Source organism: Psammomys obesus, unplaced genomic scaffold (assembly GCF_907164565.1).
Source record: "Psammomys obesus unplaced genomic scaffold, mPsaObe1.curated_primary_1811, whole genome shotgun sequence".
Classification (NCBI taxonomy): Eukaryota; Metazoa; Chordata; class Mammalia; order Rodentia; family Muridae; genus Psammomys; species Psammomys obesus.
In genome coordinates this window covers 2,333,294-2,350,452 of record NW_026589732.1, presented here as the reverse complement: position 1 = coordinate 2,350,452, position 17,159 = coordinate 2,333,294, and the positions used below count along the sequence as shown (strand labels likewise).

The following is a 17,159-nucleotide window of genomic DNA, read 5'->3' as shown; positions in this document are numbered from 1 at the left end:
CAACAGCTTGATTCCAGTATTTTGTTGTTGTTATCTGCTTCTTGCATTTTGCTTTTGCAGCTCAGGCTGGCCTTAAACTCATTATATAGCACAAACTGGGGTTGAACTCATCTTCCCAAACCCTCTTTTGAAACCGGGTCTCTCTACATAGCTCCAGCTGTCCTGGGACTATGTAGACCAGACTGGCCTCAAACTCACAGAGATCTGCCTGCCTCTGCCTCCGTAGCGCTGGGATCAAAGGTGTGTGCCACCACACCCAGCTCTCTGATCCCCTCTCTTAACAGTCAGGATTACAGGCATGTATCACCATGCCAGGCACAACCAGAATACTTCTGCTGACTGGCCAGCTTACTAATAAAGAACATTATTTCATTTACCTCACTTTTCACACAATGTTTAGGAAGACAGACCATAGGTGCTTATGGATAGGGGCACTGACAGAGAAGACCTTTAATAAATCAAGACATGGTCAACATGACATTAAAAGATTTCATTTGGAGCTGAGCATTATAGCATACATTTCTAATCTCAGCACGTTGGAGATGCAGGCAGGAAGATCAAGATTTCAAAGTTATCTTCAGCTACATACAGGCTGGCTACAAAGTTCCTGTCTCAAAAATCAGTAACCCCCCCCCCCCCCAAGAGTTCTTTTACTCTGATTACGTGTTCTTCAGGGTACATCAGAAATAGGAGGAACTGATTTGGTACAAAGCCTTGGTTTTCTTTCTTATTCTTCGGAAAATGTGTCAAGTAGCAAGGACTCAGGAAACAGCCCAGACCTTTGAAAAGCCTGAGATCACCAAGAAATGGCGTACTGCATGTGCACCAGTTGAAGGCACTTTCTGTGCAGTTGCCTGTCACAATTTATGTCCTTGCTAAGTTGCAGTGGCATTAATATCTGGGGTGTTCTTTCTCTCCATGGCTCATCAACTTCTTAAATCTGAATTTTTAATTTTCTAAAGTTTCTTTCTAGTGCTGGGGAGTGAATTAGAGCAAGCATTCTAGCACTAGGCAACTTTTCCAGCCCTTCTCTATTTTGAAGCAGGGTCTTGCTATGTAGCCTGAGCTGGCCTTGCATTTGCCATCTTTCTGCCTCAGCCTCTCAAAAAGTAAGGATTACAAGACCATCATGTTTGGCTTTAAATCTGCAGTTTTAAAACACCAGTCTGTGCCGTGCTTTACACATTGGGTAAGGTCTCAGAATTTAGGCTGGGTATTCAAGAGAGGGTTGAAAAATATACTTCCTGGAAAAATGGAAAAAGAAAAAACAATGCTGAGTAGTTCTCATGTATATGATTCCAGTTGGTGTAATTTCACATTAAGACCATCTTCCATATTCAAACCTTCCTTCAAACTCTCTTTAGCCTTCACCTCCTAACCTTTCTCTAGGCTTTCTCTCAAGTGCATGGTGGAGACAAGTTCAGTAGAGAACAGGCCATAAGCCTGGGTCCACAGCTGCAAGTGTCCTCATTTAACCCCTAAAACGCCATATTTTTCAGCTTTATGATATTTTTCTTCCCTAAGAAGTTACCTGAAAATATATAGCACTTCAATGTTTATTTACCCCAGCCCACCCCAGTGCCAAGCCTCCATTTCCTCCCGTGTATAAGGTGTAATGAGAAGTGATGACAATCCATATTAACTCCAGCAAAGCTCCGCCACAACCTCTGCACACAACCAGTGCAGTGAGCTCTGCCAAGCAGGAAGCACTGTTTCTGACAGAAGTTATGGACAACTATCCACTTAGTAGAAGTTGGCCTAAGGCAAAAGCACAATTCTATTTTTACTAGTATTTATTCAAGAATAACCTGTGCTTTTTAGACAGGGTCTCATGTAGCCCAGGCTGCCTCACTTGTTATACACCTGATGACCCTGAACTCCTGATGACCCAGCTCTCCTTCTCATGTGCTGACATTGTGCACGCCTCTGTCCCACTACTTCCAGAATAATCTTAAAGGCATCCAGAAGTACTGTTTACAAGTCTGGCTGTAGCATCTAGGGCAAACTTTGCCTATAAAGAATTTACCCAGAGTCCAACAACAGTCAGGTAATGACCTGAACTAGAAGACACTTCCCTCAACAGCTTTATGCTTTTGTCTACCTAGTCATTCCTCTCTCCATGACTTCTCTGAATTATAAGCTCCAATGAAACTATAGTGGCTTTTTCCTTATTTCAGATAAGACTACGTGTATTCACTGCTATGACTGTAGACTGCCTCCTTATTTCAAAAGGGAGGTTGAATGCCTGAATTCATCTCTTTAACAGTCCAGCCTGTTGACTAAGATTCACCTAACTTCAGGAACAGATCCTGGCCTAGCTTGCACTTAATTCAGACAGCATTCAACATTTCAGGCAAACTTATTCCCTGGCAGGTTTAATGACAAGAAAAACATTCTTGGACTAAGTATTTTATTATTTTATTATAAATAAATATATTTATATATATTATATAAATATATATTTATATATATTTATATAATATATATTATATAAATATATTTTATTTCATTATTTCAACCTTTGGAGAATGGCTTTAAGCAGTGGGTCTCAACCTTCCTAATTCTACAACCCTTTAATACAGTTCCTCAAGTTGTGGTGACCTCCAACTGTAAACTTATTTTCATTGCTACCTCATAACTATAATTTTTCTACTGTTAGGAATAGTAATATAAGATTTATTTATTTTATGTATATGAGTGTTCTGACTGAATGTCCACCTGCATGTCAGAAGAGGGCATCAGACCCCAGTATAGCAACACCATGTGGTTGCTGGGAACTGAATTAGGACCGCTGGAAGAGCAGACAGTGCTCTTAATCACTGAGCTGTATCTCCAGCCGTAAATGTAATATAAATATCTGTGTTTTCCCATGGTCTTAGGCAACCCCTCTGAAAGGGTTGTTTGACCCCTAGGATGGTGAGGACCTTCAGGTTGAAGACTGCTGGCTGAAAGGTTTCTCAGTTTAAAGGTGAATATATATATGGAAGATATTATTTAAACTTTAAAATTAAAATAATTTTAGCCGTTTGTTTTAAAATTTCTTATGGGTGGAAACTCACTTTTCTCAAAAGTCTCCTGTGACTATCTCCCACAAAGCATGTCATCTCTAGTTCTCTGGCAACGGGCTTACAAAAGAGACCTAGTTCTCTCCTGCTACTCTCCAAGTTTTCCCAAAGTAACAAACCGTGGTTATACTGGGTGTGTGATGTCTTTTCTGTGCTCTGGCCTATGTCACAGGGCTTAAGATTTACACATGGGTCCTTGCTTCAGTTCCCGAAACAAAAACACGACTCTGCATCTGACAGCCGGGGCCACTTCAGACAGCACTCCCAGGAGAGGACTTCTAGTTGCTCTAGTCCACTTGATTCAGGTACATAACTGGGAAGGGATCAAGACCCTATCTCCTGCCACCCTTCCCCTACCTTCTCCCACCACACACTGTGGGAAAGACTCAGATGCTAACATGCTTTTGTCATGTTTTTGTTTTGTAGCTGTGACTCTGGATATCCACCCTTCAAATCACCAGTCTAGTGATGGGACCTGTCATGGCCTAAACCTCTACGTAAGATGGCCCTTCCACTTCCCTACAGGAGAGACCAGTGGTGTAAGACATTAACATTCTATCTCACAAAGACAAGCCACCTTCTATGGTGACCACTAGAAGATGCTGTCAAATATGCCCTAAGTTTGCTATGCTCACAAGTTCATTCTATATTCAGCTTGATTTCTGCCTCATTTGGAATCTCAAACCTCGCTGGGTTTCTGAAGCTTCCTGGAGACACATCAGATTTGGTGGGTATAGGTCCAAAGAAAACCATCAGCTTCTTTGGACATCTGTGCTCATACAGGTGAGGATTCATCCTTTGCACCTTGACTGTTCTCTCCTTAGCAAGGAGAGATCTTCTTTTGTTCTAGTTTTGCCTGTGAGCTTAGTCTCTGAAGGCTCACCTGCCAAGAGCACAGCAGAGGCCTCTAAGGTTAAGTTTACTGTTTCTATGGAATTAGAATTTATTTTAGGGTTCTACAAAAATCTAGTAACATCCAATTAAATTGAGACCTTTCAAACTACCTATTTGAGCACAACTCTGTTTCCATGAAGTAGCAGTGTTCTGTTGAGGTTTTAAATAATGTTCCAAATTCTAGTTTACATAGCTATCATTCAACATGGATAATAAATGTCTTTGTTCACCTGTACATCTATGATCTAGCCCTTCAAACTTTTAGCAATGGTTATTTGCTCAAAATTAATTAACACTAACAAAAAGAAATCAATTTAAAAATTGTAAACTCTGACTTTAGTAGCGAAGGAAAGACCCCAGGTACCTTTCCTCAATAATGAAATTTCTGTCACTGTTCACAAGCCTCCAGCCTATGCTCAGTTCAGAGGAAGATCGGGCAAATTTTTTGTTTGTTTGTTTGTTTGTTTGTTCTTTAGCAGACAGCCTTTGCTGTGGTAAAGGTGAGGCTGGCTGAAACTCGGAACTGAGAGAGATGAGGAAAGGGTCAGCAGAGTCACTGAGCCATAGCAAAGACAGGCTGGTCAGTACACGCTGAAGCATGTGATGCTGTGGGTGAGACATGTACTATGTTCAAGGAAAGACAGAGACTACTCGAGCAGCTCAGCACAACCAGCCACAGCCAAGATGCTGAGCAGAGCTGTACTTTTCAGGGTTTTTCTGTTTAAGCAGCATGGTTTGTGGCACATCCCACAGTTAAAGGTGAAGGGAGAACTTCTCTGTTGCTATTAACTCTGGCCATTCACAAGTCATCTATCCAGAGGACCTTTCTCCACAGCCTTGAAGGTGGCTGTAGATGCAGAGCCTCCTTCACTGCCAACTCTTTCATCTCCTTGTCTACCTGATGGCCTCTCATCGATGCTGTCTCTAGACATATACCAGCACCATTTCAACAAGGATAAACTTGGCCCAAACTCAAGCCACTTGGTCAATACTTGGAAGATAATGGAGTCTTCCAGTTATATCTATAGAACTTCCTGGGATGCTTCTGGCTGGGAGCTGGGCCTCACACTGTGTTCTAGGCTTCCCCCTTACTCTCATTACCTGTGGATGAGGTGAGGAAAAAAGAGAAATTCTTCCCAGGGTGGCACCTATGCTCATATTAAAGCTGCAGTCCCTGCAGGTCACTGCTTCTTTGCCTGGAACATTCTCCGCTTAGCAGCATGTCCTGCTTTAGCTGAAGTAACTTCCTCTGTAGGACTTGCTGGACATTCCTGTGTCAGCAATGGCTCTGTCTGCTGTAAGGCTGGGCTTTGTTTTCTGACGCTCTGCTAACAGCTGCTTTATGTATTTTATCTCATTTAATTCTCACAACAACCCTATGACATGTGTAGGATTAGAGCAGATTAGGGCTCTAAGAGGGTGGTATGTAGGCCAGAAGTTATACAGCTAAGAAACAACACCCTTTAAGGTGCAGCAGAGGTGTCAGAAATTAAGTTTACTGTTTCTATGGAATTAGAATTTTCTGTAAGATTCTGTAAGAATGTAATATCCAATCAAATCAAGAGACTTTCCAAAGCATGTATATGGGCTGTTTCCATGGAGTAGCAGTGTTCTGTTGAGGCTTTAAACCATATTCCAACTCAATTGTAATCTGACCTGTTCTGTATCCTTCAGGCCTGTCGGTACCTCTGACACAGGCCACTATTCCCCAACTTCTCTGTTGATCTTGCCACGTGCCATTTCATCTGTCATCTTTTCAACTGTCTGCTGAGACTTAGAAGTTGTACCAATGTACTCAACAGGATTTCCTTTTGGTGATGAAAATCTGGAAACCAGATGCCATTTCTAAAGTACTGGAGGATACTGCTGAGCCCCCCCGTTTCCCTTTCACCACTGCTTCTGCTGGTGATACATAAAGGGTGTGTCTGATACTGTGAGGGTTGGGTAATGATGGTATTCATGTTGTTCATGTTCCATTCCCGGAGGGGGTTTGTATTTGCTTACGAGCAGCCCATTTGTTCATGGGCTGAAGGGCACTTTACTATCTCCGTCAATTCATTCAATAATCAAGAGATCCCTGCACAAATGACAGCACACAGCATACCGCATGTGAGTGAGGGAACTGCTGCTGCCTCTGCTTTTCCACACTCTACTGATGTTGTGCAGATTGTAGGAATGCTTCCAGGTCTGGGGAACTGCATTTTGACTTAAAATTCAGTGATTTCCGTGGGCTACAAAATGATAACCAACAAAAACGCGTAACAGCAAATCATCTTTATGCAAGCTATTAATTAGCGCGATGGGCTATTCCTAACTATCCCTGTCATCTTACATTAATATTATGTCATTCACAACATATCACCTTCTCTGACTAAGGCCACAAACATGGAATACTTCTCTGGTGGTTCCATAGCTGTCTTCCAGCAGGTCTTGTGGAAACTCTTCTCAGCTGAGTACATCTGACTTGGCTCAAAAGCCTAGCCTTTTGGCTCTCCATACTGTTGGGCAGGACTCTGGAGAGACATGCCTGCTGTCACAGGGATGAAGTGGCTGAACTCTCCACCCATGTCTCAGAACAGGTTTTAGTCCAGTCCACTATTCAACAGTCCCTGCTGCAAGATATGCAAATCAGTGAGAGGCCAGGATACTGGTGACCTCAGAGCAGGGACACACCACCTGCACCTAGAAATGACACTTTATGCAGCTAGTTGGTTTCCGCTCCATTCCTTTAGCTTCCTTTCCAGTCTTTCTCTTCTTAAATTCCCTGAAAATACAATGTTTCTTGGTCTCTGACTTTGGCACGAGCTGTTTCTTAGGTCTACATCACTCAATGTTAGGTTCTCGCTTCAACAGCCACCTCCTCTGAGCACCTTTCTTCATTTACTACCCCAAGTAGAATCCTGTTTATTCCCTACCTGGATGGCCATCATAACAACTGTAGGCCTAGTATTATTTGTTCAAAGGAGGATTTTTCTTACTGGATAGGAAGTTCCGTAAGGGCAAAGACCAGGTCTGTCTTGTTTCTGTTTTATCCTTAGCACCCGGGTCAGTAGCTGGCACATACGAGTGTTTTGTAACACTAATCAAGTCCAGAAATTAAAGAGGGTACCTTTTCTAGCAGCCAGGAGATGGTGCCGCCCTTCTCCTAGGCCTAGCAGGGCCTCCACAGCTAAAACAAGCTTCTCCATCATTTCTATTTCCCTCACAGCTACCTAAACCCATGAACCTTGTCATCACTGTAACCAGTCTCTTGAGCTCTCTAGCTCAGCACACTCTCTGCTCCCCAACTGACACAAAAGGTTAAATGTCACGCAGCCCAGATGAATCCAAGTGCTGAAAAGGCAACAAAAATGTCAGTTGCTTCAGTACCTAAAATTTAAGAGGAAACTGTCAATTTTAGGTAACATTCTAATATCAACAGGATAGATACTCTTGCCAGCAAGAAGTACTCTGTAGACACCCAGAGCAGCAAAGATGATAATTTCTCCAAAAGTAATAAATTGAACTACACAAATGTTAGTAATTATCATGAAATCTAAAGCAGCCAAAAAGGCAACACAATGTTCATTCTTTAAACTTATGCTCTAAAAAATTCCTTATCCAAATATAGTAGCAAGTTATCTTTGTATCTTGACCATATAAAGTCTGCGGACATTAAAATTTACTGTAAAGTTTGTAACTACAATGGATTTTTAAAAATCAAGGGGCTGTATGCATCCAAGATGGGCTGACACTCAGGCCAACAAACACTAACAAGAGTATGGTGGCTGAGGGGGCATCAATACCACCACACTGTATCCAGAGAGAGAACCTTCCCCAAATGAAGGCAAATGGAGAATTCCCAACTGAAGCCCAAGCTTTACATTTTACATACCACAGGAAACATTTTCCAGAACATTCGCTATTCCTGCACTTAGAAGAAAACCCAGCAGTGTCTCCAGAGTTTAACATTTCTAGTTTCCCTATATCACATGGATATTCTAACATTTGTCACACTGCCCTAACCATTTTTCCCATAGCTATTTACCTCACCAGACTTAATCCCCTGTGCTTTCAGTACAGGGCAGTAATTAGCATGAGCACTGTAATGGGAATGGAGAGGGAGCAAGCAGGATGGATGTAAGGAAAGATGACTTCTGCCTGGAACTGGGTGTGAGATGATAGCCTAAGGAAAGACAGTGACAAAGACATGCTTTTCTTAGGCCGTGTGCTTACAAGATCAGATAACCTGTACTTTTGCCCAATGTATGTTAAAGAAAGTACTCTTTCAGAGTACACATACTCCAAGTAATTGATTTATAAATGCAGAAGCACCAACCAGGCATTAATGCTGTCATTTAGGACAGCTGCACTTTGAATAGATTCTATATTTATAATTTAAAAAAAAAAACATCTAGAAATTACTTGGATGTAAGACTCCAGCTGCCTCTATTTCTGGCTGGACTAACATTTCTAACAGACTGCTCTGATCCACCATCTTATTACAATCACTAACTCTGAGCAGGGGCAGCTACAAAGAACTTTCAATCTAAAGCTTCTCCCATGAGGACAACCTGTATGGGTCTCAAATATGAACACAGTATCAGTTCCAGAACAAATAAAGTTCTATGTAAAAGCAATTAGCACAGATAACATAAATTTGTTCCAGCTGAAAGTCTTGAAAAATGCTCAAGAATAAGGATGTACAAACTAAGACTGATATAAATTGTTACAAATAAGTACTAAAATGGCAAAACAGTCAGTGTTTATTGGCAGAAGTTCAATCAACTCAAAGCTGCATACAGTACATATTAGCAACTACTTAGTGCATCTTAAAATTCAGACAAAATAGGTAACAGCACTTTCAATCTTGACATCTTTCTTGTAGGAGTAAGAAGCCACATGTGTTAAACTTAGAGCTAGATTAGTGCAATAACACATGAGGCACTCTGCTCCCGTGACTAGTAACTTGGGACCTGCAAGCTGGGCAGGGAGGGGGCATAAGAAGGGAAGAAGAAGGAAACACGTACCGTGCAAATGTGAGGCCAGTGTTCAAACTGCTGTAAAACTCCTTGGTTAAGGTCTTCTTTATAAAACTCTTTGTAAAAATGTGGAAGCTTAGATATCCAAATGCCATTGTTATGCTTGTCTAATATTTCCTTTATGCGGTTTTGAACCTCATCCATCTTATTAGTGTAAGAGGCAGGAGGCGTGACATTTGGTTTCTCAACAGTCTGATTTAAATTATCTTTAAATTAAAAAAATGATAGAATTAATAGATTATTCCCACCACCTAGCATTTGTGTCTCTGACTTTGCTACGTTGTGGGCTACGGGGCCATGGATTTTAGAAGATTGTGGGATTAAGCTGAGAAGCACTAAGGACCACCTCACCTATTATCCCTGCATCTTATCAGCAGAGCCAAGACACCTCCAACAAGGGAACTTACCCCTTCATTTTGCAAGGATACTTTATGGTTTACTTTGAACATAAAGGCAATCTTGCTGGGTAAAAAATACTGTTTTATTATTTAACTAATGGTTTTCAAATTGCAACTAAGGGAGGCAACATTTCAGATAACATGAATATATGTACAATGTTCAACTGAAAGCGATAATCCACAAGGCACAAAAATAATACCTTAGTAGGAAGAGTGAAGAACATTTTACAAAAGATAAAAGGGTGTTCAGTTTTTCTGACTATGATGAACTTTCTCTTTTACTAAGAAAAACAATTTAGCAATTCACAGAAGTCCAAAATCTAAAAAAAAAATTATCCCAGCTAGTTTATGGACAGCAACAAGAGGTCTGGCACACAGACGTCACTAACACGGACCGGACTGACTTTTACTTCCCCAATATTTACCTTTTATAAGGTTTTGGCTAGCTTCTTTCACTCACATTTTTTTTTTTATTTAAAGCTCAGAGTGTCTGAATTTACATACTAAACAAGAGAAACCCGTGTGCCTCTGTGACTATTCTGGTATTTTAACCATGTAAGTAATGTCAGACCTATATAGGAGTCTACCAGGAAATATATCAAAGTATTAAAAATCTAACACCTACATGAAAATTGCATTTAAAATTTAATCAGCTACCTTTCCTGCTAAGTATAGTCATTTTATTTTGTTTTTAACTAACTGATAGAGATACATAGTCTATGCTGGAAATACTGGTCGCTAAGGATGCCAGGTACTGATGGAATCTTCCTTGAGGATCCTCAGAGATGACTTCTCCTTTCTCACTAGACAACACAATGATGTGCCTCTGCTCCCCACAGACTGGCACAGAGAGCAGAAGGGTCCAGGATACCCATATACATTTCCTATTAAGAAAATGACTTTACTCTATTTTCAACTCCTAAAGGGAGATACAACTTGACTGAGCAGTCATGATTTAGAAAATTCATGTGTAAAAGTAATTCTTATGCACAAAACCATACTATTCATATTCATAAGCAATACTGGAAGAACACACCTGTGGAAAAGGAATTTGAACTCAGTAAGAGGCATACTGCAAGCAGCTAATCCTGTCCAGTCATTTCACCAAGTACATGGCCGGTACTGTGTGAAGCTGCCCTTGGTAAGAGAACTCAGTGGATTCAGACAAGACTTATACAAGACAGTCCAGTCTAACCACCAGCTTCCTTAACTTTATTTACTATTCTATTGGTTTCTTAATGACCCCTTTGACTTTATAACCGATAATTACTGATATTCAGCTGTCACTTCACAGTTTAAAGATAACTTTAATCTTTTACTTGTTTATTTACAGTGTGTATGGCTGTTTTGGCTGCATGTATGTCTGTGCATTACCGCATGTGTGCTGTGCTTGCAGAAGTCAAAAGAAGATGGTCTCAGAAACTCTGGGACTGGAACCATGTTGGTGCTAGGAATCAAACCCAGGTCCTCTGGAAGAAAAGCCAGTACTCCAAACTTGTGAGCCATCTCTCCAGGCCGCATACCTCAGTTTATAGTGCCAACTTTTACAAGGAGAGTATTTAAGTCTCTCTTATGAGTTTAAGCCCCACATTTATGTCCTTGAAATAGAGCAGGTAGTTTCCTCAAAGTGAGGCCTCTGAGAACTGAATCTTGAGGGTTTACCCTGTAATTAGGGAGAGTGTGAGGAAAACAGGCAGAGTGGGTCTGCTGTGATGAAGGTATCAAGTCATCCTGACAACATCACTGGAAGCATTATTTTCTCTAAAGATCACTTCGATCCATGAGTCTAAAGTTAGAAATGGAGGGAGGGATATCAGTCTCATGCAGGAGAAGCTGAGTGCACACGTCAAAAGCCACTGTTAGATGTTTCTCTTGGGGCCCAAACCTCACGCACATCTGGAAAACATACCATTTGTTTCCCTAGTGCAGGTCCTTGAGTGCGTCTGGAAAGGTGCTGGCAGGGACGGCTTTGGAGTGAACCTAAGGTGGGAAAGAACAGAAAGTTTTAAACACGATACATTTCATTTCAAGTCCCCATGGCACTGATCTGACAAATACCTTATGAAAATATTCTAAAATATGAAAACAAATCTGGCATCATATTTTATATTTACTCAGAGAAAAGTATGTTAAAAGCTAATTTTAAAGTAGGCCTTAAAGTCTCTTTCAGAACCTGGAAGTCAGAGTTTCAACTAATCATCTTTAAAAATAAAAGTACATGAAGAATACAGACTTGAAATAGACTATTTTAGAACAACACCCACATATAGAAGATTGGAAGCACCACAGACTGGGATGTGCCACAGTCACAGTTAAAACAGGTGTGCAGAGTACAGAATTACAGATCTTAGAAACACATTCTATTTAACCCCAGCTTGGCTGTCATGAAAGTCATGTCTCAAAGTAGACAGAAAGGCTGTTATTCAAATAACTACATGGAAAAAAAAGAAACATAGGTACCTATCTCATATCCTTTCCAACATAACTTACTATCAACTATTGGACTTACATAGGAAGATGTTTCCAAATACAAGTATGAACAAACCACACCCACCCACCTACACTTCCACATGTACGCACACACACACTCCCACATCCACCCACACCCACATTCCCCCACACTTCATGCCCTTGTACTTTTCCTTCACCTGTGTCTTGGCTGTGTCCCAGTTCTTGCTTAGTATTAGCAAGAGGGAGTGAGTGTTGTCAGAGTGACTAAATGAACCATGATCAAACGGATCAGTGATTATGATCAGGGATCATTAGGAGAGGCAATCACAATTTCAGCAGCCCAGAAGACTTAAAAACTAAACTGTTTCAAATGAAGCATATTTCCTAATGGTGTTTTAATGCTAAAAAAAGCAATCAGACTGTTAACTACTAATAAAAGGCTTTTAGCACATGCAATTGCTGGAGTTCCACACTCTGCACTGATCCATACAAGGGCCAAAGCACACCTTTTTGCCCAACTAGTTTTAAATTAATTTTTCTTAAATATTCTAGTATCTGGAGGGAAATCTCCCGAGGAAAAAATTATCTTTATTCCCAAACAGATACTGACTTAAAAGAATATAATATAAAAAATTTGCAAAAATGTACAACTTCTCAACTTGGAAGGAAGACGGGATACTGATTCATTTCTATCGGGGCTTAGCATGTGTTTCCTGTCAGGAAGCTAACAGGACAGACTTCAGGCCACACTCAACTCCACCCCTGCAGTATAAAATGGTACAGGCAATACAGTAACAGGATATGGCCATGCTCCTGTAAAACTGTATTTATAAAAGCAGGCAGTGGGCTTGTGGGTTGTAATCCATGAATTGTAGTTTGCTGACCTCTGGGTGACTTCATAAAATGTAACATTTAGGAACAGAAAGAAACCCTTTGATCAGCTACTTGTACATTTTTATTGGACAGAGGAGGAATCAGCCCCACAACATAAAGTAAGAAGCTTACATTAGTCACCTCCTGCATGGCTAGGAGTGCCTTATTAGCAGCCCACTTCCGGGGTATAGACATACCACTGCCACTGCACCATGATTAAACGCTACTGCCTAACTGTGGCAATTACTGGAGCAAAGGAAATTATACAGCTAGATGAGATTTTACCTAAAACTTATTAATTGTAAGAACAATTTTGTAGAAAAAAATTAAAAATTACAGAAAATAGCATCTTGGAACAATGTACTAGAGTGTGTACACTCTGGACAAGGAGAGATGACAACAGCCAAAGGAAACAGGACAGGCAATGTTCAGGGGACGCCACAGGGCGGTGAGAGGACTTACTAATAATGATGCATGCGAGTACAGGTTACACAAAGAAAATCCTTCTCAGTGTGCACACACTTCTCACAGCTGTTAGCCCTGCTCTCCACGCTTTTCCTGTAAGCCAGATAAAGCCCAGGTACCTGCTGTTGGCAGACATGCTCACATGCCTGTGCACTGGAATGTCTGGGTATGGTGGCATGTCCACATCAACCTTAACTCCCAGGGTGCTTCCTTTGTCTCTTAACAGTGCTGGATTAGGTTTTTTGTTGATAGAATAGTCTGAGGCAAATCCTGGTTGTCTGAGGGTTGCCTTCGGTTTCCCTGTAAAGTAGGTAGACACAAGAGAATCAGTTGGTCTCCTCAAACTGTAGTTTCATTATGCTGCTCCAGAATTCTGTGGGTCTCACTTCTCAGAACAATTTGGAAAAACACAAGGAGGGGTCCCTGGTAGGGTGATGAGTAGGGGAATGGCACTGGGGAACATTTTGTGGTTGAGGGTCTTGCCTCATTAGCCAGCGCTTCCCTTTGCTAGCCATACCAGCGCTTCCCAAAGCAGCCACCAGTCGGTGTGAAGCCAGCACAGTCTTCCTGCCTTATCAGTTCTCACTCTACCTGCAGCCTAAGTCTCCCATCATCAGGAGGCCCACCCTTCTCACTCACAGTGATGGCTGCCTTGTCTAAAATGCTCTTTCTGCCATGTAGTCATCTACATGGTTGCTTGAGATTTTGGTTTCAGAATTTACTATACCCTCCTAGAGATAAGCATTCAGGAAATACAGCTTTTTATCATGTTTTCAGGTCATGTAACTCATATTTCCCTGAAAAATGTCTTAAGACCCAAAGAAATGATCTGCTAAGTAAGACATCATATCACAGATTCTTGGTTCCTCCAACATTCTGGATGAGGATTCTTGCCAAATAAGCTAAAAGGGTAAAACTACACTTAGCTGTCACTACAGTTACCATCTGCTGTCTTACTATGAACTTAAGTCATCACTTCATATCAATAGAAATCCCAGTTGCAGGAATTTTCTCCTGACATGTGGATACAGGCAAAGTATCAGTGAACAGTTTATGAGGAACATAGTTAATATTAAGTCCTATGACAATCTTCTCACACACAGACTTAAATTTTTATATAAAAAGCCGCACCTTCTAGAAAGAATGGCATGGTTTTCTTCACTCTCATCTGACAATTAATTTGTCGCCCTGTTTTCCTTTTAGAAGTCCTTTGACGAGCCACAAGCTGAGCGATCCTTGCAGTTTCTGTGCAGGCTACAGCATAGCAGACAATCTGTGAGCAGCAGAGTGAGATCAAGACATTCTGAGAGCCAGTTTGTGAAGGCTGGGTCCCAGTGCACCTAAAAAGGCATACACCCCAAAAAGCTTGCAATTCCAAGTAGCTCTCTCCCAATTTGCAGGAACAAAATTACAATCAACACAAAAGGAATCACGCATGATCTAGCACTCTGACTTTCTCCAACTTGAAAATTTCATTTATTCTTTAAACATATTTATTACACATCTACAATGAGGTAGGTATTGGGAAGTTAGCAAGTGAGCCAAAGGCATCCTGGGTTCTGTGTACACTAACTCAGAGATACAAGGTTCATCTTTCCCACACTTACAAGGAAGAACAGTGAGTGCTTGGAAGGCTAAGCTCCAGGCTTACATGACGGCAAAGCATGTTATTTTTTAACATTGCATTTGTTTGTACATGTGTGACTCTAAGTTGAAATAAAGAACACTACAGCTTTATGCCACAGCCAAAATCAAATCCATACTCTTTTGACCACTGCTTCTATTCTTGAGAACACAGACACACACAAAAGAAAAGTTACCTGCCTCAGGATGTTCAGTATGGAATATCGTAATAGTCAAAATCTGGAAGCACTTTTAAATGCTCAAAATCGGGGAGAAAGAGTTAAAGGTAAAACATATCTCACAAAATGGTATGAATCACTATTAGTTTATTCATTTGGACAGTTGATCTTTTAAGCATTCAACAAATTTATGAAGTATTGAACATGAAGAGAGAAAAGATATCTCTCTCACTCTCAGAATCTCTCTTTTTTTAAAGAGAGGAAAAGAGGTTGAAAACCTCTTTCAGTGTGGTGAGTGCTGTAAGGAGTGGGAGCTGAAGGCTTCAACCTGGGAGACTGTGGGATGCCAGCACATGCTCCTCTACTGATACCAATTGTAATTAACTTGTGTCTTCCCCTTACACACGCTCTTACACATGAGCTTCTCCTCTGACCATTCTCTTGATCCTGACTTCCCTTTCTTCTCTACTAATGGTGCCTCCTGCCCCCCAACACAGAGAGAAAAACAAACACACTAAGCGTGATGGAAAACATCCCAGACCATGTCTATATTCAAATAGGGGAACAGGCACCCAGACCCCTGCGTGTTTGAGGCAGGGAGTGCAGGAGTTAATCCTGTTTGTCTCTAGCATACTGAAATGGGAAGGTACCCACGAGTGAAACTGCTGACACACTGAGTAAGCAAACACTGCTTGCTGCACCCACAGCACACTAAAGTATGTCTTCCCAGAGAAGCTGGAAGGATTAGGGGAAGGTATTATGAACATATGCCTATAAAGGAGGAACCGGCTAGAGAAGAAAGAAACCACAGCACAGCTTTTGGCAGAGGCTGCTGCCATGAGTGACCAACTAGCCAATCCAGACAGCAGGGACTGGCATGCGTGTGGTCAACAACGACTACAATTTAAAACTTTCTATTAGATCCAGTGATCAGCTCATTAGTCACTTTGCAAAACATTTGCAACAGGGCTAGTGACATGGCTCAATAGGCACTTGCTGCCAAGTCTGACAATCCAAGTTCAATCCTTAAGCCCACAGGGAGGAAGGAGAGAAGAAAGTCTACAAACTGCCTTCTGATTATGGTGTGCATGTGTGTGTGTCCTCAGACACATAATAAATAAACAAACGTGTAATAAAAAATTAAAACAGTTGCACAGGTTTGTAATGAGCAGATACATGGTTATTTCAGGCCCCCCACAAAGTTATTCTGTTTAGACACCAGAACTGGATGTCACAAATACTCTGAGGAATTACAGTACACAAGACATGAGAATGTGGGCTGCACCTTAGGTGCTCTATCAGAATGGATCAATGCTTTCACTTCTACCTCAGGTATGAGATCAGAAGCATCAGGCAGGTGACTTTGACTCAGTGTGACAATTATGACAGGCAAGAGGCCATCTTACCTCTCCAGATCTACTAGCCTCTATCCTGACAACCGCTGGCACGCTTCTCAGGTAGGCTTCTAGAGTAGGATAACCCAGCTGCTTGAAGGGGATCCAGTCTCCAGTCAAAGATCGGTACTCTCCTTGCAGCCGAGGTAACGCTATCCCATTCTTATGAGACTGCAGGACAGCCCTTAGCATCTTTGAAACCAGATCTGCCTCCAGCATCTTTGCCTATAAGAACAGAGGAAAAGGTTACTATTATGGCTCATCAGCTTGTGAGTTAGTATAGACTAGCATGGGAATGCAGGGGGAGTCAGAAATGTACAAGAGGAGCCCTGTGTGGATTTCTGATGGCCAGAATAGGAGGGAAACTGAGCTGTGGGGCTAGGGAAAATGCAAAGGCAGAGGTGTGGAGATGGCAAAGAAGGACACTGGGGCTGGGGGTGTTCTGAGAACTTCGAGAAGTCAGGTGATTGCCAGAACTGGAGGAGAATCCAAACAGGAAAGGAAGAAAGGGACAGACTTTGAGATAACCACAGTATGCTAATGACTGCATTTGTTGAAAGTAATGCATCACAGAGAGGATCATAAATGAGCGAAACAGAGGGATCAGCTCTGGTATGTGAAAGGTCACTACTCAGCCTTCAGAAAGCTAAGTTGGAAGGACTTTCATAGATGTGAGAATGCTTGGAAGTGTGGAGAACCTGAAAATAGGGCATGAGGAAGTAAAAACAAAGCTGACAGAAGTCAGGATGTAGAAGGCACATGTGACGAGGGCTCCAAGTGTCTGGCTAAGGCATGA

At 41.5% G+C, this 17,159-nt stretch overlaps 1 protein-coding gene across 3 annotated transcripts in view; it reads right to left on the bottom strand.

Annotated features, from left to right (window-relative positions):
- Tdrd7 (tudor domain containing 7) overlaps positions 1-17,159 on the bottom strand; it is a 73,054-nt gene that overhangs the window by 33,611 nt on the left and 22,284 nt on the right. For 2 of the 3 annotated variants that reach the window (XM_055605309.1, XM_055605310.1), the window contains exons 2-6: positions 16,376-16,588; positions 14,299-14,440; positions 13,287-13,467; positions 11,288-11,358; positions 8,969-9,186 (exon numbers count right to left, since the gene is read on the bottom strand). In XM_055605309.1, coding sequence (XP_055461284.1) covers positions 8,969-9,186; positions 11,288-11,358; positions 13,287-13,467; positions 14,299-14,440; positions 16,376-16,588 — 825 coding nt within the window. Of the gene's footprint in view, positions 1-8,968; positions 9,187-11,287; positions 11,359-13,286; positions 13,468-14,298; positions 14,441-16,375; positions 16,589-17,159 lie in introns of those variants that run through there. The other variant, XM_055605311.1, reaches the window with a different exon arrangement.